Raw genomic sequence first — 26,295 nt, 5'->3', positions numbered from 1 at the left:
ACTTATGTTATATTTTCAGTTTCATTTGTTTTAGTAATATTGAATTTACATTGCACGTCATTTTTTAATTAGACTTGATAGATTATATTTTTGTCAAACATTTAATAATTTATGACATTTTATTTATATATTATTCTTTTTATCAAACATGCATTTCACGATGTTCGTAGAAACTTCATAATTTTAGTTTTTGTGATCAATTCAATTGAAATATATTAATTTGAAAAAATATAAATCAATTATTTTTTCATAATATTAGTTACAGTAAATATGTTTATTAATTAATATATTTTCAAAAAAGAATATATATCTTAAATATTTAATTTAATGTCATTTATAAAATTTCTTATTTGCCTAGTATAAATTTAAAATGATTATTTTTTATTTTTAAAATTTATTATAATTTTATGTTTGCAATTGTGCATCCAAACAGAACATGTGTAATTACACTGTGACATCCAAACAAGACATGTGTAATTACAGTGTAATTACACTGTGGCAACCAAACAGGTCAGTGTAATTACTAGACTGTGTAATTACTAGGCTGGTAATTACTACCCTAGTAATTACACCAATTCCAATTACCTGGTGGCTTTCCAAACAGACCCTAAGTGTTTCCTTGTTCACATTCAATGTTAAGGACAATAAATTGTCAAGTGAATCTAAATTAAAAAGCATGTTTATATCCCTATTAAGTTGTAAGGATAGTGGAGGAAAATCAAGTAACTAATATCAGATATGAAACACTCAAAAAAAGTGAACCTACCAAAGGTGTCTTATTTTTGAAACGGCATGATACATAAACATGTCTTTTAATTTGGTGTTAGTTGTCAATTTATGTCCTTCAACATGAATGTTCATAACTAAACACTTAAATTTGTATAAAATAAAATAAGTAGAAGCATGCATCGTACATGACATAATACAAATCCTACATAATATAATACAAATCAGTACGAGTATATCTCACGAGAATTATCATATAATATGTACAACTGAATTCATAGTTAAGGAAACACATCAATTTTGATAACAGATATGAAACTCTCGAAAAAGTGATACTTTAGTATACTCCCTTTATTCCTCTTTAATTATCATTTATGTTTTTTTAGAGCAATCCGACTAACTTTTTAAATTAAAATTTTCAATTTTTTTTTTCCTTAGATATTTAGACTCGATAAAATATGATTAAAAAGTCAAAGTTCATATAGTTAGACTCGACTAAAAAGGAGTCCGGAGAGTGTACTCCTCACATTTTGGTTTTCCATTGATGGGTTCGTTAAGCACAAACTTGTTCTTCTTCCTCTGCATATTCCTATTGGTATTAACAATTTTTCCATACAATTCATTGGCTGTAGAAGAGACCCTTTTGAGATCTGAAACTGAGTTGCTAACTCATGAACTTCTTGAATCGGCGAAGCAGCCGAAGTTTTTCGATTGGTTAAAAAGGGTTCGGAGGAGAATCCATGAGTACCCAGAATTGGCTTTTGAAGAATACAAAACGAGTCAATTCGTTCGAGATGAGCTGGATTTGCTGGGGATTGAGTATGTATCGCCAGTAGCGAAAACGGGTCTGGTTGGAACTGTCGGGTCGGGTCGTCAACCATGGTTTGGTTTGAGAGCTGACATGGATGCTCTCCCTATGCAGGTAATCACTTTTATCAGTTTCCAAGTTTGAGTTTTTTGCTAAATTTTGTTCTTTTGGTGAATTTCAACTGATTGTGTTTTGTGATTGGCTAGCTTACCGTCGTTTAGTACGTGGGATAATGATAATAATTTCGGGATAAAATTTGGGAATTGAGATTAACTTTATCTCATGTTTGGTTTGAGGTATTTGCTAATGAGAGTACTAAAATGGTAGGATTACTAACTTACTATCCCATATAAAAGGCATAATACATAAACGTGCACTTTAACTTGACCTCATCTAGTATCTATGCCCTCCAATTTTAGCTATGCATAAGTCGACACTCAAACCTATATAGAGTTGAACAAGTAGACACACTACTTGACACTCTACGTGACAATTTTTGTCCTACATGGCATCTGTTGTGGTATGTGTGTTTACTTCAAATTTATACAAGTTTAGGTGTCTACTTGTGCACATTCAATGTTGGAGGGCGTTAAAGGGCATATTTATGTATTATGTCAAAAAATAATCCTATGAGATATCCTTGTTTATCCCATGCCGTGCACCAAACGACCCCAATTGTCAAGCATTTTCACTAGTGCAAGAAGGGTGTTTTTTTCAATTACTCCTTTAACATAAATTTAGAGTAGTATAGTGAAAAAGTAATGACTTTTGGAATGATAAGTTTGAAGTGTTCTGGAGCCTAAACATGCTTGGAGAACAGAAGTGGTTTGCACATAATTGAGATATGGTTTCCCTTGCTATTTGTGATATAAAGTTGTGGTATAGTGTGCTTAATAGAACAAGTAATGTTCTAATTAAGTGTAATGTAGTGATTAGAGAGGATGGAAATCAGTCTCCTTTGGCACCAGGTGAGAGATTTGTAGTCATTCTTTAATCTTTTGTAGTTTGAACTTGGAAGGTATTGCTATTAAGAAATCCTACTTTAAGATTCTAACATTAACTCTGTCCACCAAAGCTTGGTAGATGGGAAGAAATCACCTTTTTTGCCTCCACTAGTTTTTGAACATGTGCTGGTGGGAGATAGCAGGTAGTCAGGTACCTCGTGAAATTAGCCGATGTGCATGCAAGTTTGAAATTGCCTTTAATTGAAAGTATCGTTATAATTTATGGCTTGGTTGGGGCATTGCTGGTTACTTCTTTGACATCATTTATTTTGCTTTTCTGGAATTAATCCGTCTGTAGTGAGTCCATGCATCATCGCTGCTAGTGGTGTTGGTGTACAAAACGCCTCTTTTGAAGCCAATATAACATGTTGGCGTTGTAAATCTTCTGGGTTGTTTGTTAAAACTGTCAAATGCCAATTCTAGGAAACTTAAGGTAATTTTATGATGCCTTGGTTTCTGTATGAAGATTTCACCTTCAAAGTGCCATGTATCTGTTCTTTCATACTTATGGCTCGGATAGATGACGAGATTTCCATGCCATGTTAAGTTACATACAGGTCAAATTTGTAAGTAGAGATAATGCAGATGGTGAGTAAAGAAGAAGTTCAAAATTTGTGAAGACAAAATATGCATCTGATGTGTTCTTAACATCAGCATTTCTCAAGTCCCTCCTTAGTGGCCCCAACCTTCACCTTTAATTGGAGAAGGAAAAACAGAGATCATCATAAGCATTATCATAGTCTCATTTCTATCATTTTGTTTCTCAATCTGTTCCTTGTCGAATTGTTTGTGCTAGTAGAAAGAAGTTTTCTGATGAGTGAAGTAAATGAATCAAAGCATTAATTTGAAGGAATTGGTAGATTCAGAGTACAAAAGCAAGATCAATGGCAAAATGCATGCCTGCGGCCATGACGCTCATGTCACCATGTTGCTTGGAGCAGCTAGATTGCTTCAAAATAGAAGGGACAAGTTGAAGGTAGGAAAACTCGTTATTGTTTTGTCTTTTGATATGAACTTACCACTTTTGGTCTTCGTCTAAATTCAATAAGTTGATATGGGTATTTTGCGCTCTGAACTGTAGGGCACGGTTAAGCTAGTCTTCCAGCCTGCAGAAGAAGGCTATGCTGGAGCCTCCTATATGATAGAAGAAGGAGCATTAGATGGGGTTAAAGCAATATTTGGCATGCATGTCTGGCCATTTATTCCCACTGGTATTATTGGTTCAAGACCTGGTCCTATTATGGCTGGTGCAGGAAGGTTTACAGCAATAATGGCAAGGGAAAGGTGGACATGCAGCAACACCACATAGAACTAAGGATCCTATTCTTGCTGTTTCTATGGCAGTTCTTGCACTCCAGCAACTTGTTTCCCGAGAAACTGATCCTCTCGAGTCTAGGGTATGTCTCGCTCTGATTCCAAACAGTTAAAACAAGAGTGAAGGGTCAAAAACATGCTTAAAGTATCCCGGTTTTTCGAGTTTCAACCTGAACTGTCATCAACTATTTATCAAAGCACCCCTCAACTATCAATTGCTCTCTTTTCCTACCTGAACGATGGTGATATTTCAAGTAGGAAAAGGGAACAGCTGATAGTTGAGGTGGTGTTTTGATTAATAGTTGGTGATACCGTGATAGTTCAGGTAGGAAACTAAAAAAATTGGGATACTTTAAATGTGTTTTTGAGCATTATGATTTTACTTCTCCGTTCAGAATGCTGGATTCCATGAAGCAGGATCTAAATTATGTTTCTGCTTATGCGCAATTACATGCAGGTTGTCTCTGTTGCATTTGTAGATGGTGGTGAGGCTGGAAATGTAATCCCTGAAAGTGTGAAATTTGGTGGAACGTTCCGGTTCATGACGTTTGAGGGTCATTCCTATCTTAAGCAAAGGATCAAAGAGGTATGCACTAGAGTTTCGCTGCTACTAATAGCCTATCTAACCAAGCTTTTGGGAAGCCAAAAGTACTTATTTTAGAAAGTTGAGGTGTTTGACCAAGATTTTAGGAAGAAATTAAATGTTTCATGAGTAATAGCAGAAGTCGTTTTTCAGAAGCTAAAAAAACTAGTTTTTCCTTGGAACATATTTAGAACCTTGGCCAAGTACAAATTACTACTCCAATATAGGCACAAGTGTTCTCCAAATCGAAAATCACAAGTACTTTCAGAATAATCAGATTTGGAAGTTCGACGAAAAGGCGATAAATCAATTACTCCCCTCAAAGTCTTAGATGATCGTTGAATCTTCCTTGAACTTCTTTATCAACTGTAGGTTTGATAAACCTCATCTGTAATATCAGGTCATAGAAGTTAAACATACCATTTTGCAAAAACTTGTGCTTTAATTTTCCAGAAATCTTCAGCATTACTCATAATAAGCATTGATTTAGATGATTAACACTACTCGTAGATCATCGAGACACAAGCAAGTGTACATCAGTGTTCAGCCACTGTTGATTTCGCGGAGGACTTACTGAGGCCATATCCACCAACTGTAAACGACCCCACAATGTACGAGCATGCTAAGAAAGTTGGAGAAGTCTTGCTCGGTGAGCAAAACGTGCAGTATGCCTCAATTACAATGGGTGCAGAGGACTTCAGCTTCTATTCCCAGAAGATGCCTGCTGCTTTTTTTATCATCGGATCACAAAATGAAACGGCCACCGCGACTGGTGTTAAAGGTTTACACTCCCCTTACTTCACTCTTGATGAAGATGTTCTTCCAATAGGTGCAGCCCTCCATGCTGCTGTTGCCATTTCTTATTTTGATACACATGTTCAGACATAGTAGAATTATACATTTTTGGAGATTGAAGAATCATCCCATTTGTAAATGAAATATATTTTGATTTTAATGAACAAAAAGTCCATGTGGAGCCACTTCTGGGCTAACCACATCCTTCGATTCTCCGTTTAAATTCTGAACTTGGTTCCTTGACGCAGGGCTTGAACTCGTGACCTATGATAAGTCCATTAACCTTTGCCAATTTAAGACAACTGAATATTCAAACTAAAGAACACATACATAGGCATATTAATTATAAGTCGAGGAAATGCAAGTAGTTAATATTTTAGTGTAATTTCTTATTATTATTTAGTTGTCATTGATGTTTTCGACAAAATGAGCTTCAAGAGTCAACACATCACATTTTGGTGTGCCATTGATGGGTCCATTTAGCACAAACTTGATCTTCTTCCTCTGTATGTACATTCTATTGGTATTAACAAGTTTTTCATACAATTCATGGGCTGTAAAAGAGACCCTTTTGAGATCTGAAACTAAGTTGCTAACTCAGGAACTTCTTGAATCGGCGAAGCAGCCGGAGTTTTTCGATTGGTTAAAAAGGGTTCGGAGGAGAATCCATGAGTACCCAGAATTGGCTTTTGAAGAACACAAAACGAGTCAATTCATTCGAGATGAACTGGATTTGCTGGGGATTGAGTATGTATCACCAGTAGCGAAAACGGGTCTGGTTGGAACTGTCGGGTCGGGTCATCAACCATGGTTTGGTTTGAGAGCTGAAATGGATGCTCTCCCTATGCAGGTATAATCACTTTTATCCAGTTTCCATTTTTGCCATCCCCTTTTCTAATTTTGTTGTTTTGGTGATTTTTTTTTAAGGAATTGGTAGATTCAGAGTATAAAAGCAAGATCAATGGCAAAATGCATGCCTGTGGCCATGATGCTCATGTCACCATGCTGCTTGGAGCAGCTAGATTGCTTCAAAATAGAAGGGACAAGTTGAAGGTAGGAAAACTCGTTAATGTTTTGGCTTTTGATATGAACTTACCATGTTTGGTCTTCATCTAAATTCAATAAGTTGATGTTATGGTCTGAACTGTAGGGCACGGTTAAGCTAGTGTTCCAGCCTGCAGAAGAAGGCTATGCTGGAGCCTCTTATATGATAGAAGAAGGAGCATTAGATGGGGTTAAAGCAATATTTGGTATGCATGTCTTGCCATTTATGCCTCGCTCTGAACTGTAGGGCACGGTTAAGCTAGTCTTCCAGCCTGCAGAAGAAGGCTATGCTGGAGCCTCCTATATGATAGAAGAAGGAGCATTAGATGGGGTTAAAGCAATATTTGGCATGCATGTCTGGCCATTTATTCCCACTGGTATTATTGGTTCAAGACCTGGTCCTATTATGGCTGGTGCAGGAAGGTTTACAGCAATAATGCAAGGGAAAGGTGGACATGCAGCAACACCACATAGAACAAAGGATCCTATTCTTGCTGTTTCTATGGCAGTTCTTGCACTCCAGCAAATTGTTTCTCGAGAAACTGATCCTCTCGAGTCTAGGGTATGTCTCGCTCTGATTCCAAACAAGTTTAAACAATGATTTTACTTCTTTAGGTCACAGCTCCAGCCGTTCCAGCCGTGGAAGTAGACACTAATGCTTGCATTAGGGTAGGTTGTCTACAACTCTACATCACATCCCTTGAGATGTGGCCATTCCCTAGACTCTGCTAACACAGGATGCTTTGTGTACCTGGCTGCCCTTTTCTTACTCCTTCGTTCAGAATCCTGGATTCCATGAAGCAGGATCTAAATTTTGTTTCTGCTTATGCACGATTACATGCAGGTTGTCTCTGTTGCATTTGTAGATGGTGGTGATGCTGGAAATGTAATCCCTGAAAGTGTGAAGTTTGGTGGAACATTCCGGTTCTTGACGTTTGAGGGTCATTCCTATCTTAAGCAAAGGATCAAAGAGGTATGCACTAGAGTTTCACCGCTACTAATAGCCTGTCTGACCAAGCTTTTGGAAGGAAACCAATGCTTACTCATAATAAGCATTGGTTTAGATGATTAACACTGAAACTACTTGCTACTCGTAGATCATCGAGATACAAGCAAGCGTACATCAATGTTCAGCCACTGTTGATTTCAGGGAGGACTTAATGAGGCCATATCCACCAACTGTAAACGATCCCACGATGTACGAGCATGCTAAGAAAGTTGGAGAAGTGTTGCTCGGCGAGCAAAATGTGTGGTATGACTCAATTTCAATGGGTGCAGAGGACTTCAGCTTCTATTCCCAGAAGATGTCATCTGCATTTTTTAGCATTGGGGCACAAAATATAACGGCTGCCGCGACTGGTGTTAAAGATTTGCACTCCCCCTTTTTCACTCTTGATGAAGATGTTCTTCCAATAGGTGCAGCTCTCCATGCTGCCGTTGCCATGTCTTACTTTGATACACATGTTCAGACATAGTAGAATTATACATTTTGGAGATTGAAGAATCATACCATTTATAAAGATAAAAAAAGAACTTGGTTCAAACATCAGTACCATAATACTGAATATTAATGTCACTCGTGCATTTCAGCTAACAAAAAGACATAAAGAGTACAAAGCCAATGCTGCAAGATTCACCATTATAGTGATTTTGTTTATCATCATGTAATAGAGAAGGAAAATAGAGCAACATGATCTTGTGCTGGCAAAAAGGAAAAAAATGTTCTTGTAAATGATCGTTCAACGACACTGGAAAATAAGGGAAGCACGAATCGCGTTCCTCTTCAAGAATCTCCTATCAGACCTGTTCTTTAATTCTAAAACGCTATAGATACTAATACCCGTAACAGGTTATAGCTAAGATCCCACCTTAAGTTTTTGATTCACCAAAGAGCTAGTATAAGGGACATATATAGTTATAGAAGTGATCAGGATATCAAAAGCTCCTGAAAATAGATACCAAAATAAGAACCTTGCTGGAAGACAAGTACCCCTCGGTCCCAAATAAGCTGGGGTTGTGCTATATGAATCTTCGCTTCTTCATCAGCACTCTTCTGATGACTACGAAAACTTCCTTGTCTCACCCCCTGAAGTTGCTGACAGCGGTATCCACCATTGAACCTGAAATGGATAATATCCAGTTACATGATTGTTCACAGTCAACTGAAATTAGAACCACAAAAACAGATTTTGTAGGCATGCTGAAACTTAGCATCCTAGCTAAATCTTATTTTGTGACCATTGACTTTGCAGAAGTGATTTAGATAAAGCTTGACTTCTCCCATTTCAAATCGCAGTGTGATCTTTTTCTTCTTCTTTTTTAACGTAAGCAAGTCATATGTCAACACTTCTCCTCGACTATGCATCTATTAAAGCAAGTGCAATGCATTTGACAAACTGATACTTTAAACTCACTAGAACTTAGCAAAAAGGCGGAGAAGGTTATAATAACTGATATGACCAAGAATGATGATTATCACCAACAGTTAAACAAATATTAATGCAGGAATTAAGGCACTGAAAGTTCAGCACAGTGCAGGAGGGTAGTAAGTGTTCGGTGAGGAAAACAACCATTGCACATAAACAATTTTAACTCTTTTGGAGTTGTGTTGTAGTTCCTTACTAGTTGTAAAAAAAATAAAGGAAGGAGTTACTTTGTTTTCATTAACCCCCCCCTCCCTCCCCGCCCACCCACCGGCTCGGGCACTCTTTCTAGTTGTCCATTACAATCACAGAAAAAAATAATCAGAAAGGCAAGTTTAACATGTCAGAAATAATTGGATATCGAGAAGAAAAAACAAAAAAAGGTACCAAAAACTAATGGAGGAAGGACTTCTTACAATATCACATGAACTAATTAGTCAGGATCCTGATTTTGATGAAGGAGATAGTCGAGAAGATGGCGTCTGGCCTTATTTATTGCAGAAAAACATAGGCACAAATGCTCCTCAAGACCCAGAAGCTCTTCCAAAAAATTGCTATGTTTCCTGTGAAGTTGCTTCACTACCTCCTGGATGGGGTATCGATCTTTTCCTCTCTCTAGTGCAAAGCGAACAAGCCGCTTGTAGTACTCCACTGCATCATATAATCGGCCCACCAAGCAATTTACTGTTTCCAAGTGATTGTGGAGGAAAAAGATCCCCTTAGTTGCAACATCCAGTTGCACCAGATGGACCAGTTCTTTTTTTGCCATTTTTGAAGGGACGCAAGCAGCGCATATCGGGGCTGCTACAAGGGTGACCAAAGCATGAGAAGCTATAACAGCAGCTGTTATGACCACTCCAATAGTAGCTGCAACTAAACATACGACTGAGCCTTTGGTAGCATGACGGAGAAGTTGGACCTTTGAACGTGACTTGTGTAAAAGAAGGTCAAGCTCACGCTTTAGCTGGAAGTAGCAATGACGCATATCATTGAAGCTATGGGTATCATGTATAGGAAAGGGATTGTTGAGGCTGTCAAATTGGAGGAAGATGTCAAATGCCCAATTGCATTGAGCTTGAGAAAGGGAATGTCCAGCGGACTCCATGTCCAGGGGAAGGACATCGAGCAGCCTACAAATGGGAGCATACAAAATTCGAGCTTGCTTTACACTTTGAGAGAAACTAATACAGAGACGAGTGGTTTGCTCACTGTCATTCAAGTACTTAGCGATAAGTTGGTTTAAGGCTTCTGGTTTTATATGCAAAAGTGCCTCTTGGACGCACTCATGATTTGGTTCAAGGACATCTTCTAATTGCAGTGGCTCCTCCTGGAACTCAACTTGTGCTTCCTCCACACTAAGGTCAGAAGGGACCTCATGGTGGACCTTCGACCATATCTCGCGATAGGAAGAAGTTTGCACTGCAAGGGTATATGCTCGTGATAGGTTAACGGTAGGTGAAGGTTGGGAACTTGCAGTGATATCATCAGCTAAGCCACCTGCAGTTTATTCACATACATTTGAAGCTATCAGAATTTCCGTAAGGGGCTTCGAAAACTGCTAGAGTTCCACTCAAGCCACTTTATTTTGATCTTGTGCTAATTGAACCATCCGAACTTTAGAATATGAAGCAAAAAGTAAACTGTCAAGAAAAAAAAATAAAAAAATTTGTATGTCATCCACCTAATATCTAGGGAAGCACAGGTCTGTCAAGTTTAGTCAGAAAAATGATTACTTCTTGGGTTCCACTCCGCAACCACTAACACCTTGGTACCCCTTAAGAAGGCAAGGAAATCTGCATCGCCAAGGGTTGCCAACAGCCCATCAGCTCAGGCAAAAATCAAGCAAACAATTAAGTGACTGTAGTGTCCCTCATTTTTCCCGTAGTCGAACAAACTGGGAGAGATTGTCATGATAAAAGCATCAGACCTTATTTCTAGCTGCTAACTTGAAGACAATAATCATCTGACAGGATTCTAGCTTTCTTTTATTTTTTGGATAAATTAGAATTTCACTAATACCATATAACAATGGTTATTGAAAATATGTATTGGGGATATTCAACCCATATTTGATTCCTTCCCAAAAAGGAAAAATATATTGAGCAGCCACATTTCTATTGATCCATCACTCAACCCCTAATCCGCCTGATCTAGTCTATGCAAGAGAGATTTCTCATCCAAATTAAATTTCTAGAACTTCTGGTTAATCAGACGCACTTGACAAGTGCTAAATTACAAATTGCCTCAGCCGTTTCCATCGACACAAAATTTTACACAGAATGTGACTTTTATTCATTTTAAAAACTTCAATGCTTCAAACATTTCAAGCAGCGAAAATTCCAGTTAAGGGTCCAAACAAGAACCTGCCTTAAGTGACTTATAAGTTATAAGAGAAAAGATAGAACCTGGCCAAAGCGTAATTGGCCCCTTTTTGTACTTTTACTGCATCTAAATTCATAAACATACCTTCCAAAGATGGAGATGAGCAGTTAGTTGTTGCTGTTAATGATAGCTGCCGCAGACAATGCAGCATTTGTTTCCACGGTATAGTACTGGGTACACTGCATAAACTTGAACCATTTGCTGATGAAACGTAGAAAGTTCAATTAAAAAGCCAAAATGCAAGCATAATCTCCAAGAGCAAGCTATAACACGATTAAACAAAAAGGGTGAAATAAGTATTGTATGACGGAAATAGTCTAACTAAACTAAGTACTAAGTGACAGAAAAGTTCCCCATGAAAGTAGATGAATGTAAAGGAACCTTGATAGGCTTTATAAGAAGACTTGCTTAGCTAGCAAGTGAAGTAAACACTCATGATTTTTACACAATGGGATAAGTATTGACGACATAATTGTTTGAGAAAAAAAACTTGTTCACACTCACACGACAACATAATTTCTGTCGACGAGCCGTAAACAAACAAACAAGTCCAGCTGGCTACTCAGCCTTAAATTATTGCAAAAATTAGTTGATAACATATTCGGATACGGTAGTTAGAGTTTCTGTTTTACAAGTACAATTGGATTCACAACTGATCTAAGTCGGCTCATTTTTATAAAAGAGCAAATCTAGTTGTGAATTGTGCGGAAAACACATAATGTCATGGTTATCTTATCAAGATACTTATAACTCCTTTGTTCTTGTGCTTGATCTAGTAGATACTAAGCACCAAATTAGTAAACTTAACATATTGCCACCAAGCACTGTTTGCTAATAGATGGGAAGATGTCCGAGTTACTCAAGAAGCTCAAAGCTTAATACACATAAAAGTTACTAGTCAGGTAAAGAAAATGGATAAATCCATCTGGCTTTCCAAGAGTCGCAAAAAAGGCGATGGTGATGGCTATACCGAAGGTAACAACATTCCACAGCATATTCTAATTAGGACATCTTAATCCATTTCATGAATGAGCAGCTAACTTCCATTTCCTCCTCAACTAACAGAAAACGAACATTCTCTCTCACCCCTCCTCCTTGATTATTTTTCTTCCCCAATAATAGTTCAGCAAATCGTTGAAGCACCTCACTCTTTTTTTAACTTTTTGTTCTTTCCTTAGTTTTACTAATTTATTTTTCTCCATTGTACTCCCCACATTAATATAGACAATGTAACAATAAGCTTTACTACCCTTTGCAACAATTTCCAGTAATTACTAACATACCACACATTCCAATGATTCACATAATCTAATTCTCCACTCAAAAAATCAAATTAGCATTCTGCAAAATTTAGAACTTTTACAGCTTTTATAACAAAGAGGATAGAACAAGAGAAGAAAACAAAGGGCAAGAAAAAATATTTACTAAAATTTTTGACAAAAAGCTCAAACTTGCTCACACTGAATCACACACAAACATAAACTCTATGTTGCTCGAACTCTCCAAAAAATGAAGCCTCGCCCATGTCGGCTACTCCAAAAATGCACTACTTTTGGAGCATCCGGCACACACCCGTGGCATTTTTGAAGAGTTCGAGCAACATAGCAAAAATACACTCACAGATGAAATTTTTACCCAAAAAAAAACAGATTTTTCCGAACACCCAAAAAACCAAATGGATTGAATATTCCCTCAAAGAGTACTAAATCACTAACAAATAATTACCAAAAATCTGACAAAAACCTCAAATTTGCACACACTAAATCAAACTCAAGCATGAATTCACATCCAAATGAAATTCTTACCCAGAAAAAAATTTCTACCTAACACCTAAAAAACCAAATGGGTCGAAAAATCCCTCAAATTGGTACAACTAGAACACATATTTACCCAAAAATTAACAGAAAGTACTCTAATTTGCTCACACAAGCATAAAACTCACTCGGAAAATGAAATTCTTACCCAGAAAACAGTTTTTCCTGAACACCCAAAAGCTCAAATGGGTCGAAAATTCTCTAGAAGTAGTAAACACTGAAGTTGATTTTAATCTTGTACAAGCTGTTTGAGTCGGGCTTTGATGTAATCTTTTCGGGCCTTAGCTCGAGCTTGTTGAGGGGCAATGTTGGAAAAGGAAAGATATGCACCGGCAGCGATGAGAGTAAAGCCGGCGACGACGCCGGAGAGAGTGAATTTGAGTTGCTTAGAGGTCGGTGGAAAGGACCAAAACACCATTTCTTTGGGGTGTATACATTAAACAAGTACTAAAAAAACATTTTGGTGTTGACTTATGTGAATATTTGACCCTTGCAAGAAAAGAAACATAAATATAAAAAATGAAAAAAAAAAGTCTCACTAATTAATAATTTCATATCATATTTTAATTCAGATACACTATAATAGGGAAATAGACGAGCGAGAACATGAGAGACACGAGCAAGATTTGTCTATGTATCCTGGATGCATGCGAATCACAATAAATACGCATTTGATACATATATCTGATATGATTCGCATGTATTTGGAATACCAAATACGCAAGTGAGATGGGAGAGTGGTGAACGAGATTGGAGGGAGGCAACGAGATTTGTATATGTATTTCAGATACATGTGTATCCATTTGGATACAGTTTATCAAGAATAATTTACACTTAATTTTGACCTCATGTATCACATGATATATGTATCTGGATGTATATAGATGCACCAAAATATGGTAAGATTCATAATGTTGCAAACTAACATGTATCTAAGTAAAAATTAACTACTAAACTAGTGGGATATTTGTAAGCTAACTTTTATTTATCTTGCTTTTTCTTTTAGTCGTTTTTTTTTAAAAAAAATGTCTCTTTACTTTTCAACAAGTCTTTAATTCAATTTTTTACATGTCATGTTTAGTAACACAAGATTAAAAGGTATTTTGATATATTTGACATAACTTTAATTTAAAAAAAAAACAAGATTCAGAAGTATTGTTTTACTTATTTGAAAAAAAAAGTCCCCGAAAATCATTGACTATTACACATGAAAATTTGAGAAAATTGCCTAATTCATGTTGAATGGTGCCTAAATGCTAAAAAAAGTGTGGATCATGGTGAGGCTACGCGTATTGTTCATCCAGGTCATTATTGAGGGTCCTATAAAGGTTTTGAAAAAAAAGTGCATGAAATCCATGTTACAAAAAAATTTATTGACTAACACACATGAAAATTAAGAAAACCCTTAAATGCTAAAACAAATAGAGTGCATCATATTGAGGCTATACATATTGTTTCCTTAGGTCATTGCGGAGGGTCTTATAAAGGATTTGAAAAAAAAGTGCCTGAAATCCATATCACCAAAAAATATTAACGTTACACACGAAAACTGAGAAAATCGCCTAATTCAAGTTGAGTGACTCCTAAATGCTAAAAAATAATGTGGATCATGGTGAGGCTATACTTGTTCCCCCAGATCATTTCGGAGGGTTTCGTGAAGGTTTTGAAAAACAAATTGTGAAAATCATATCTCTAAAATTTCATTGACTAACACACAAAAAACTGAGAAAATCGATTAATTCTTGTTGAGTGGCCCCTAAATACTAAAAAAGTAGCATAAATCAGGGTTAGACTATAGGTTTTGTTCCTCCAATTCATTATGGAGGGTCCTATAAAGTTTTTGCAAAAAAATAATTCGATATTTATATCACTAAAAATTCATGTACTAACACACACGAAAAATGAGAAAATCATTTAATTTCTGTTGAGTGGCCCTCAAGTACTATAAAAATGTCGTGAATCATGGTGAGCTATATGTATTGCTCCTCAGTTCATTATGAAGAATCTTGGAATTTTTTTGAAAAAAAACATGGACGAAATCAGTATCACCCAAAAACTTCATGTACTCGTTAACACACAAAAAATTTAAGGCATTCATAATCAAACATAATAAGAATCATAACAACACACAAAATTTAGAAGTAAATCACATTGATACTCAAGATGGGGCCAATAGGATTACACAACTTGACAAATCTTTGGTGAATAACTCCTAGGTCCACTTACCATATTGGTCCTCACACTTTCATAGAGTAAAAATCATTTATATTTGGACTCATTTTGACGGTCTTAAGTGAAATCATGTATATAAATATGAATATTTCAATAAAGAAGTTGAATTATGCATATTTGGAGGTGCAAATTGAAAATTATTTTTGGTTATGTGTTGACAAGAGTAATTAAGAAAGGCGGAATAGCTAAAGACTACACAATAGTAAGATCATTTATAATTTTCCATGCAAATTTAAGCTAATCGAATCTTAAAATAAATATATAACCTCAAATAGAAAATAAAAAGAGACATCTAATATTATATCATCTAAGATTATGATAGAATAGTAAATATCTCTTTATTTTATCATAGATTTTAAATTTAAATCTTGAAAATAAAATTGACTTTGATAAAAACAAATTTATCCCAAAATTAAGTGACTCTCCCAACACATATCTAAATTTATTAATCCCTAAGCGAATATGAAACTTTGAATATAATATTAAAAAAAATGAGGCATGCAATCATCAAAAATTGTAGTTGGTATGGATGGCAAAATACCTATATATCTTTAATTAAAGATATCAAATTTAAATTATCAGAGTCAAATTACCTTTGGTAGAAAATATTTTATATTCAGAATAAGAATTTAATACGCAAATAAATTAATTAAGTTGTAAACTTGGGATGAAAATAATAATAAAGAAGGCAGCTAGTGTATCTTCATTCATTGTAAGGAGTCTGTGGTGGATGGGAGATTTTTTTTAATAGTGGCTAACTCATTATTACTTCCTCCGCTTTAATTTATTTATCATATTTTACTTGATATAAAAAAGTTTTAATTTTTTTTTAAAAAATAAATCTAAACTAAAAATATTAAAATGTACTCAAATATTCTTTAATTTTATTTCTTAAATCTATCGCATGAAAAATTAAAATTAAAAATTACTAAAAAATAAAATAAAATATTTTAAAAAATAGATAAAAATAAATATGACAAATAAGAGTATTATATTCTTTTAAACTTATCAGCTGTATGATTCATTGATTCTAATGTCTCTTTTCTCTACTAGCCGCCTTACCCCACAACACTTAATTTATAACCTAATGTATTTATTTCAAAAAGGCACAAATATCTTGTGCTACTTGCAATTTTAAGAGATACTTTATAAAGAAAATAATATCATAAAGTTAACTATGAATTTAGAAATCAGTGCTAGTTCAATCAATCATTTTTAGCTACGAAGTATTGATGAAATTGTCTGGAAATAGAACTTCAAATCCTAACAATCGATTTTGGATGCAACAAACTATAGAGATTTACAGGTGACAAGATCTCGAAAGATATTCGAGACTATATCAAGTCGTGAAAAAGACACATTGATTAAGTGTGCTTCAAAATTAAGATTTCATTATTAACCTACTAGAAATTTTAGTATTAGATTTAGTTGATAATTTTTGTTTGTAATTTTATTTAGGATTTTAATTAAATGTTTCAAAAAATACAATAGCCTATGTGATACGATTCTTCAATTAGTAATTCTCATTGACGATATATAATTAGATGAATAAATAAAAATACGTCCTCATAAGTTTGTAAAATAAAATAAAATAATTATACATTTCAATATGATATCAGAATGAGTAAAATGTAAAAGTCACAAATATAAATTTGGCGGCTACTATTTATTATTCAATTTTTTCTTTTAAGATGTAATTATTTATAAAAAATAAAATAAAATCAAACTCCATATATGACTACATATTTTTACCCATATAATTAGTATTAAATTAAATAAAAGTTTTGCAAGCTTATCCACATTCTCAACACGCTTTGGCCACACCCTGCAATTCAGCAGCCATGGACCAATGAATTGATATGGTTTCGTTTTATATTAGTTGTCATATTTAAAATTATAAGAGTTATAATATTATAATTGTTTTAAAAGTATTATATATTACAACTCTTTTTGTATTATTAATATAATAAAAATATATATCTTAAAACGTTCAAATTAATATATATAGTTTAACTATTGAAAAGTAAAATATAATAAATATTTTGCAACGATATAATATCTATCTTTATCTCTTTCTTTTTACTATCACTACAGGAAAAGTGTGAATTCCATGAGGATTTTCCTAGGGATTAGTATGAAAATCCGCAGGTAGCTTATTTTCCTGCAAATTTTCATATTAATCTCCAGGAAAATCTTCATGTAATTCACCATTTTCTAGTAGTGTATATATTAAGGCCAAAAAAATAATTCTTTTGTATTTTGATGTGAGAGGTGAAAGTATCGTGAGGTATAACTTCATTGATGTTCTAAACGTATGATGAGGTGAAATTGTGATTTGAGACACAATTTATTTTTTTAAAAAAAATGAATTATTGTTTTCTTACTTGTTCAGAAAAGTGATCGTATTTAAATTCAAATTCGTATAAATAATTAAACAGGTAAGACAATTTTTTTTATTATTATATAAGGAACAAAATAACGTAAATCTACTACTCTATTTTTGTTTTAACATTAAGCTAAGCCAATAAATTGAATGTATTAATTCTTAACTGTCATGATAGTGATATAAGAAAAAAATCGACTAAATGCATTTAAAGGAACAAGAAATCAAGAACATATAAAAGGATAAGAAAACCAACATTAATTAGTGATGTGAAAGAAATGAAAAAAAAAAATTAATCCATCCTACATTTTATTTGATTTCGCGCTTCGAAAAATCATTTTTAACGGATAGATAAGATTAAGTCTTCATATTCAATTCGAATTATTCATTGAAAGTGCTAATTTAGATCAAATCGAATGTAAATATCAACGAATTTTCCTATTAAGATTGAACTTATAAACTACGTAGTAGAAAAGCCATTGGCTTGACTATATATCTTGTGCCAAGTCTATTGTATTTAGAAAATTTGTGTGGTCATTAAAAATGACTGTCTCTCTCAATTTTGGTTGATATACGCAAATATCTCTTTTTAAAATTTTTATTTAGATAAAAATTTTATTTTTATTTTTAAAAGCTATGTGAATATATATAGTTTCTACAAAATTTAAAAGCAAGTTGTTTGGAGGCAAATTTTCATTGAACCTAATTGGTATGGATAAGATAATTTCTTTGATATTATCAGTCTCAACACGACCTTGCTTGATCAAATGAGAAGATTAAAATAGTGTATTTTTATTTTACATACTAAGTCTGATTTCGATTATTAGTTCCTCTACTTTCAGATAACAGACTCAAATCTTATGAGTTTAGATCATAATTTTAGTAACATACTTTCGGATAATAGACTCTAATCTTGTAAGTATCAATATATATGTTGAGTTTATTAATTGAACATTTGTTGAGTTTATTTGGCTAATTATAATACTCAATTAAATATCAAATAGTCAATGTAAAAAATTATGAAGTTAGTTTACCTAACGATTGTCAAAGCTAATAGAATCCTTTAGTTAGAAAACTATAGTAATTCTTTATGAATTACAATTTGACAGAAAATATAGTTAATTCTTTATAAAATATAGTTTGAGAAAAGATATACTCCACCCAACATATTTTGATCGGTCATAAAATTTAAGAAATAAAAAATAATTATTTTAAACATGTCATAACATATGTATGACTATAATATTTTGGAATTTATAATTTAACTGTACCATATAATCTACGTGGCTAAAAATTTATTTCAATAAGGTAAAATATAAAAAGTTAAAATTTAATTGTACTTTTCAAATATAAAATTATATTATTCTTTCTGAAAACACGATTAATAAAATGCATGCTCTACCTTAATCTTTAGAGAGAGTAGAACGGGAAAGAAAACATCCTTTGACCTTAAGAAGTTAGGCAAGGTGACAAGACTTTGATGCAAGGTTAAGCATATAAAAAAAATTTAATATCAAACAAGAGCGAGAGTAATTATTAATTTGAAAGAACATGTATTACTGAAGAGTCGGATTTGAGATATTTTGATTCATCAATTATCTATATTGACTTGTCGTACTCTTTATACAATTTTGAACTAGTTAGATTTTACTTCAAAAAATTTAAAGAATCTATATCTAAATTTATAATCTAATTTAAATATTTTGACTCTAGCTCACACTCCTAACTCAACAACATCAATAATAATAATAACATATTTTATATAATTTTACAAGTAAAGCCAATACTCATCTTATTCTATTTCCGTGAGATAAAAAAATTATTTTCAATATAAAAGAAGCATTATATTTTATTTTCACACATGTAACAATAGGTGGCGTGGCTGCTTAGAACTGTCAAAAACTATAGACTAAAAAATATAAAATACTTTATAAAGATAAAAAGAGAACAAGTTGCACCCAAAATTACAAAATATTTTTTTAAAATATAAATAAAAAAACAAGTTGCAACCCTAAATTAAATAACACGTTAAAGAACATTTCTAAGTAATCCATTTATTGACCATAGACTCAAAACCAAGTCAATTATATCCTTTGTTGACTCTTCCTTCATAGTACGTATAACACTTGCGTTCTCCATTTAAGAAAGACTCTCTCAATTTTCGATAATTTTTAATTTTAATTTTTATTATATGACATGTTAAAAATTATAAAATTAACAAATATTTTAATATATTTAATATGTTTTTAATTTAAAATAATAGAATTTAATATTTTTTTTATTTTCTTAAACTTCGCATCAATACATAGGAAGTCTTTTGTTCCAATTATTTAATGTCTTTTGTTTTCCCCTCACTATAAATACAACTGATATTTTGCATATCTTTCACAAAAACTACATACTTTTTTGTGTCATTCATTTCATTTTCTCTTCTTCCAATTATTTAAAAAAAAAAAACTCTTTTTAAGTTTTTAAGTCATCATGAACCCATCAGCTCAACCAGCTTACGGCGAAAAACCAATGACCGGCATCCCCGTGCCGGGCCAATTTCAAGCTAATCATCCCGGAACTTGGTCCACTGGACTCTGTGATTGTTTCTCCGATGTCCCGAATTGTAAGTGTTTATTTTCTTGATTTTTATGACACTATTTTCCTATTAGTTCGTTTTTAAAAAAAATGTTATCTTTATATTACACGTGACATTATTATTATATTATTAGTTTTTTATCGAAAAATTATACTACGTATTTTTAATTTGTGATTATTAAACTATTTTTTTTTTCAGGTTGTTTAACTTGCTGGTGTCCATGTATTACATTTGGACAAATTGCAGAGATTGTCGACAAAGGGACCGTTTGTAAGCAATTTATATCCATTCGTTAAGAAGTGGTCGTTCAAAATTAAATTTTTATAGTGATAGAAGTAAAACTGCATAAACGCTATCCTCTCCAGATCTAGTTATAGAATGAGGAAATAAAACAAAGAGATTTGAAAAAGAAAAGAAAACTTATTTCAAGAAAATTTAACAACATATATGTATACGAAGAAAAAAAAAGATCATTTTCTCCCTACTTATATAGTATATTTTTCAACAAAGACGATTCAGTTAACCCCTCTCTATATGTACATATGTACAAACCTCTGAAATTTCACTGAATATATTAGTATTCATGTTATGGTTGTTATTATCAAGACAATATGAATTATAATTTTAAAGATATTTACATAATAATAAAAGTTAAAAGACAATAATTACATGGCCCACTCTATAATTATAGCCATTTATTTAAAAAATAAAAATAAAATTATAGCCATTTATTATTTTTGACTTATATAATATACTATTATTGATTATTTGACTTCTTCACTACTATATTAACTTTTTTTATTATAGTCAGATAAATATTCATAACTTTTTTTAAAAAATTCGTGTTCAGTCAAATATTATCGTATTTATGACTTGTGAATGTAACTATTTGCAGCTTGTGGTGCAAGTGGAGCTCTATATTTTTTAATAGAAGCATTAACAGGATGTGGATGTATTTATTCATGTTTTTATCGTACAAAAATGAGAAAACAATACATGTTACCAGAAAGCCCTTGTGGGGACTGTTTGCTTCATTTTTGCTGTGAATGTTGTGCTTTATGCCAAGAACATCGTGAACTCAAACATCGTGGATATGACATGTCTATTGGTAAGTAATATTCAACTCGTTTTTCGATCGATATCTGTTTTAGACTCGACTAGTAAAATTTACTTCAAAATATTTTACTTTTTGAGGGTGTACGACTCGATTTAGAATTCTAATTAAGGATGAAAGAGTATTACTTACACCCTACGTAGTACGTACTACAAAAGTTTAGTGGTGCAATAATTAATATTTTTTTATATGTATCAAAAGTCTTTTTTCATTCGTAAACTATTTATTCAGTGATTTCAATCAAATATCGTTATATAATATAAAACGAACAATATTTCTTAATTAAATTTTTGAGATATACTTATGGTTGTTGTGCTTTACAAATATATGTATAGGTTGGCAAGGAAATATGGATAACCAAAATAAAGGGATTGCAATGGCTCCAGGAGTTCAAGGAGGAATGACTCGATAAATATTGGATTATTTATAATAATAATAAAATTTGAATTTGTTCAGTGTGATTTATATTTAATTAGTTGTTCTCTTTTTGTTATTTAAAGTGAAATAATGGTTTGTTAATCAAATGGATGGTTCTTGTTTTTTGCAAGATGTAATATAATGTTGGTTGTTGGTTATCCTGATTTTATGTATATGATATTTATAATTTATTTCCTATTGGGAAAAGTCATAAGTTACCTTATAAAGTTGTTTAATAAAGTCATTTATATGTTGATATTTTACGACAATCTATCGTCATCCTATTATTGTTTGAAGTGAATTTAAGGCCAAAAACTAATATGACAGGAAAAAAAAGTATACATAAGAAATAGATGTTTGAGTTAAATTAGGTATTAGGCGTAATCCACATTCTAAAATATAGCTTAAAGGGAAGGTGAATTGTCTAGGTCTTATCAGGAGTCTAGGTATATTTGATTCCTTCATTGGTATGATGTGTGCACATTCATGGACCAAGATATTCCACCCTCACAACTATCCGACTTTTTGAGAGCCTGCATTCGATCTGACTCTGATATCATGTTAAAATGAAAATGCAGAAATTTGTTATTCAATATCATCTCCTTTTATAGTCTGACTTCTTTGTTCAAATAAAATTACAATAAATAATTACACGACTATCGTAAACCGTATTTACTTCATTAGAGTTCTATTTAAATAAATATTAATAATCAAATTTTCCTTTGCAATATTGTTCTAATCAACAATAATTAGTTAAGCTATTATATTAGTGGTGGTGATATTGTGATTTCTAGTGAAGGAATTAAAGGTATGGTGGAAGGTGGTGAAATTGAGTGATGGTGTTGTGATACTTGGTGGTGATGGATTTAATTTGATGACAATAGTGAAATTAATTGTGATGTTATGGTTTTGGAGGTGTATGTATGGTGAAATTAATGGTGGTTATGTGACAAATTGGCTAGTGGATAATGAAAAAATAAATTTGAAAGTTGATTTTGTCTCAACAATATAATGGATAAGAAGAGATCGCAAAAAGATAGTATACAGTAGATGGGTTGCTTATTCCTTAATTATACGTTTCGGATTTGAATTTTAGATATAAAAAATTCTTGATAAAGAACATTTCCCTTTAAATGAAGCCTTATGCAGCAAGAACCAAAATTAGTCAGTCACCTGTATATACAAATACCGAACATCTGGGAAACAAAAACAATAACGGAGAAGAAGAAAATGGAGTGACTTAGTTATTTGTCATGTCATTTTTTTCTAGTATATAAAGTGATAGACCTAGCCCCACTTAATTTGTCTTTTTTTTTTACTCTGATATTCGATATTCAATTAATTTAGATCTGTATCGAAAAGTCTAACTTCATTTGTCTTTTTTTCTTTTCTTCTATTCACGTGATACGCACAGATAGACAAACCTATAGGCTATGATAGTGATAATCCAACGTTGTATCTGTATGATGAAATTGTGTTATAATTATGGATAAGAAAAATGAATGATTAAAAACACTAAGGAAAATGATATTTTTATTGACTATTCCAACTATTGAGATAGTGCGTTTTAACATCAAATAATTAAGTCACTTTATCTTATATTATTAATTGGAATTAAGATTTCTAAAAAGAAACTTATGTAGATGACATTTCATCTATTATGAAAATATTATTCCTTGAACTCTTATAAGTATGAAATTGACCACTCATCTACTCAACTTTGGATTATTTTCTACTTTTAATTTGAAGTGAAATGGACACACACGTTGTACTTCATATTCTACAATTTGTGTCATACGTGGTATCCTCAGGGGCGGATCTATGAAGGGGTGTGGGGGTGTCACTCCACCCCCAAACTTCGACGAAAACTCTATATATACATAGGTATATATATATATATATATAAAGTGTGCCACCTAGAGAACAAAATTGGCTTGTGGTGCCACGGTAGGAGGGCAACTTTAGAAGGCTGATGTTACGGGTTCGAATCCCATTTGTACCTATTTTTTTCAAAAATTTGCTGCAGACGTTTTTTAAGAAAGGCCCCCAAGCACGCTTTTTTAAGGAAAAACAGCTGGCACATTTTTTTTTTATAATTGTTAATAGATAAGTCTATTTGGCACCCACGGACTCTAAATCCTAGATCCGCCATTGGGTATCCTATATGTATTATGTTATATAGGACTCATGTATTGTTTAACTTTATATAAGTTTAAGCATCTACTTGTGCACACCCATAATTGAAGGGTATGAATATGAAATGAGGCCAAATTCAATGACATATTTATGTATTATAACTTTTATAATATATTATACCAAATACTCTATAAGAAACCAACTTTACATTATAATATTTATATTATTAATTTTTTATTATAATTTATATTTAAACCATACAACACTAATCACTGATAATGATTGATCTTGCTTTTCTATATTTCCCTTTTTAGCAAGACATAATTGTGGTAGGATGTTATTGAAGATTTTGGAGTCAAGCTCTAGAACGGAAAAGAATTTGTTGATCGCGCTACTCTATTATAATGTGTAAATTTAAATGTAATTGAACTTTTGATAAACAAACATCGAAGTGAGAAAAAAAAGAGATTAAAAACAAATTTGAAATGGTCAAACTTTTGGAGGTTCGTCTCTATGAAGAAATTTATTCAAGTGTGCCCTTCTAGTTTTAAATATAAGTATTATATATAAATATACCTTTTAACTTGACCTTAACTGACATTTATGTAGGGGTGTACTTCGATTTATCAATTTTCAATTATTAAATACGTTAAATCAATAAGATATTTTTATCTATTTTCAATTTATCAGTTTTGGTTCTTAACGGTTCAGTTTTCAGTTAACCAATAAGAAAATACATATAAAATAAATATATGACTACTCTAATAAATTTGATGCGACAACACAATAATGTAACTTTACAAATGCTCATAAAATAGAAACGCTAATAGAGTAACAAACTTGAAAAGAACTATACAAGTGTAACACAAGGAGAAATAAAGAGGGTTAGGATTCTTACTTTAAGTTTTGACGTTTTGTATAATGTGAAATTGTGAACTCAAAATCATTGTGAAGTGTGAATTGGAGGCTAAAGGACAAAGACAGTAACTAGTAAGGAATTGCGATTAATATTTAATATTTTTGTAAAAGAAAAAGTAGTGTAGTCTTAATGGGTTATCAGTTTACTCAATATTAAAAATCAATACCGAATCAATAACCTGATTTTTTTATAAAACCATTAAAAATCCGTTAATCCAATAACCCAATAATAATAAATCAACAACACATTTTTCGGTCCGGTTTATCGGTCGGCTTGATTTTTGTACACCCCTACATTTATGTCCTCGAACTTTAGGTGTGCATAAATACACAATTAAAATTATATAAAGTTAAACAAGTATATACACGTGTCCTACGTGACTTAATACATGTAAAACGTGAATTGTCACGTAAAACGCATAAGCCTCACTAAGTTGTAAAACCTTCCAATTGGGATTCATTTATATATTTAAATAAGATGATATAATTTATATGGTTAACTTAAACAACCTAATAAACGTTTGAGAATACATACAAAAGTTCATTCAAGATTTGAATCAAATGTGTCTGATAAAATTTACTAACACAAATAATTATCAATGTATTAAGTCACATGACCAACAAATTGAAACACCAACAAGAGTTGTGGTTGAGTGATAAGTACTCCTAACTAGAGGAAATTCCGATTGTTGTAAAAATTACTGAATGAATCTATTTCATTCTAATTCGATCTAAGAAGAAAAATAGCACGCTCTGTAGGATTTCAACCTACCACACCGGATTTTGGAGATCCATGTTCTACCGAACTGAATTAAGAGCACTTTCGTATTAGAGTAGATACATACGACTATAAAGAAAAATAATTCTTTTTGTACCCCCAATATATCTTGCATGTATATTCAATTTGACTCTTCGATTTGAATTCCTAAATACGAAATCACCTTCGTTAGGAAGGGATTTCCAATGCTACCTACCATTGCTGGTCTACTACAATCTACTCTCAAATGGGGTCATTAAAAGTAACAAAAAACACTTGACCAAAAACCAAAAAGGTAAAACAAGGTACAATTTCTTCACTTTCTTGTCCAACCCTTTCTTTTTCTTTTAACTTTTTTCTTGAAAAAAGAGCAACCTTTTTTATTTGACTGACAGAGGGGGAATGATGATGAGTTAGGGGGGGAAGGGGGGGATGGAGAAAGCAGAGGAAGAGTTAGAGAGAAGGAGCAAGTTCTTGAATAGTTTGATTTTGAAGAAGAAATCAGTTGAGGAGAAACAGCAAAATGGGGACTTGAATGTTCGTGTGAGAGCTTCAGATATGCCATTTTCTCTGCAAAATCATGCCTTTAAGTGTGCAAGAGACAATCTTGATGCTACTATGGCTTGTGGGAAGCTGGACAGTAAACGACTTGCTCTGGTTCTTAAAAAGGTAGTACTATTTTTCTACTTGAGTTTTTGTGTGATATTGAGGTGTTGTTTCTGGTTTATGCTTCTCAATTGTGACGTTTATGGTTTTCTTGGAGTTTTTGCATTGTGGGTTTTGTTTGATTTGCTAAGTTCTGTTGAATGTGTGATTAAAGTTTGCATTTTGATAGTTGTGAGTGTGTGTGGGGGGGGG

At 32.7% G+C, this 26,295-nt stretch overlaps 5 protein-coding genes across 8 annotated transcripts in view; 4 read left to right on the top strand and 1 right to left on the bottom strand.

The window, feature by feature from the left end:
- Positions 1–1,216: 1,216 nt before the first annotated feature.
- Positions 1,217–5,453, top strand: LOC102588705 (IAA-amino acid hydrolase ILR1-like 3). Its single transcript, XM_015311648.1, is given in 6 exon segments — positions 1,217–1,648; positions 3,389–3,514; positions 3,620–3,811; positions 3,813–3,935; positions 4,310–4,438; positions 4,946–5,453. Coding segments are annotated over 6 exon segments (1,326 nt in total). The 5' UTR covers positions 1,217–1,270; the 3' UTR covers positions 5,324–5,453.
- A 203-nt stretch (positions 5,454–5,656) lies between these two features.
- Positions 5,657–7,777, top strand: LOC102587838 (IAA-amino acid hydrolase ILR1-like 3). Of its 2 annotated transcripts, XM_015311647.1 has the most exons (6): positions 5,657–6,080; positions 6,158–6,283; positions 6,381–6,480; positions 6,622–6,836; positions 7,119–7,247; positions 7,372–7,777. In XM_015311647.1, exons 1-6 carry the CDS (start codon positions 5,700–5,702, stop codon positions 7,747–7,749), a joined length of 1,329 nt encoding a protein of 442 aa, XP_015167133.1. In that variant the 5' UTR covers positions 5,657–5,699; the 3' UTR covers positions 7,750–7,777. The 2 variants fall into 2 exon arrangements, with proteins under 2 accessions (XP_015167133.1, XP_006354111.1); XM_006354049.2 differs by lacking the exon at positions 6,381–6,480 and having other exon boundaries at positions 5,660–6,080; positions 6,522–6,836.
- A 58-nt stretch (positions 7,778–7,835) lies between these two features.
- On the bottom strand, positions 7,836–13,360 carry LOC102588164 (UPF0496 protein At3g19330-like). Of its 3 annotated transcripts, none has more exons than XM_006354050.2 (4): positions 13,042–13,360; positions 11,164–11,342; positions 9,114–10,194; positions 7,836–8,394 (listed from the first exon to the last, which is right to left on the bottom strand). In XM_006354050.2, exons 2-3 carry the CDS (start codon positions 11,228–11,230, stop codon positions 9,131–9,133), a joined length of 1,131 nt encoding a protein of 376 aa, XP_006354112.1. In that variant the 5' UTR covers positions 11,231–11,342; positions 13,042–13,360; the 3' UTR covers positions 7,836–8,394; positions 9,114–9,130. The 3 variants fall into 3 exon arrangements, with proteins under 3 accessions (XP_006354112.1, XP_006354113.1, XP_015167136.1); XM_006354051.2 differs by having other exon boundaries at positions 11,164–11,280; XM_015311650.1 differs by having other exon boundaries at positions 11,164–11,258.
- A 6,556-nt stretch (positions 13,361–19,916) lies between these two features.
- On the top strand, positions 19,917–21,784 carry LOC102587513 (protein PLANT CADMIUM RESISTANCE 2-like). Its single transcript, XM_006354048.2, has 4 exons — positions 19,917–20,122; positions 20,294–20,365; positions 20,991–21,203; positions 21,545–21,784. The coding sequence occupies exons 1-4, from the start codon at positions 19,990–19,992 to the stop codon at positions 21,619–21,621; spliced, it is 495 nt and encodes a 164-aa protein (XP_006354110.1). The 5' UTR covers positions 19,917–19,989; the 3' UTR covers positions 21,622–21,784.
- A 3,754-nt stretch (positions 21,785–25,538) lies between these two features.
- LOC102587184 (dynein light chain, cytoplasmic) overlaps positions 25,539–26,295 on the top strand; it is a 2,873-nt gene continuing 2,116 nt past the window's right edge. Inside the window, exon 1 of the mRNA XM_006354047.2 lies at positions 25,539–26,106. Within this exon, the coding sequence (XP_006354109.1) occupies positions 25,870–26,106 (237 nt within the window). The 5' untranslated portion in view covers positions 25,539–25,869. The remainder of the gene's footprint in view (positions 26,107–26,295) is intronic.

Source organism: Solanum tuberosum, unplaced genomic scaffold, assembly GCF_000226075.1.
Source record: "Solanum tuberosum cultivar DM 1-3 516 R44 unplaced genomic scaffold, SolTub_3.0 scf00172, whole genome shotgun sequence".
NCBI classification, from domain to species: domain Eukaryota; kingdom Viridiplantae; phylum Streptophyta; class Magnoliopsida; order Solanales; family Solanaceae; genus Solanum; species Solanum tuberosum.
This window is presented reverse-complemented; position numbering and strand designations above follow the sequence as displayed.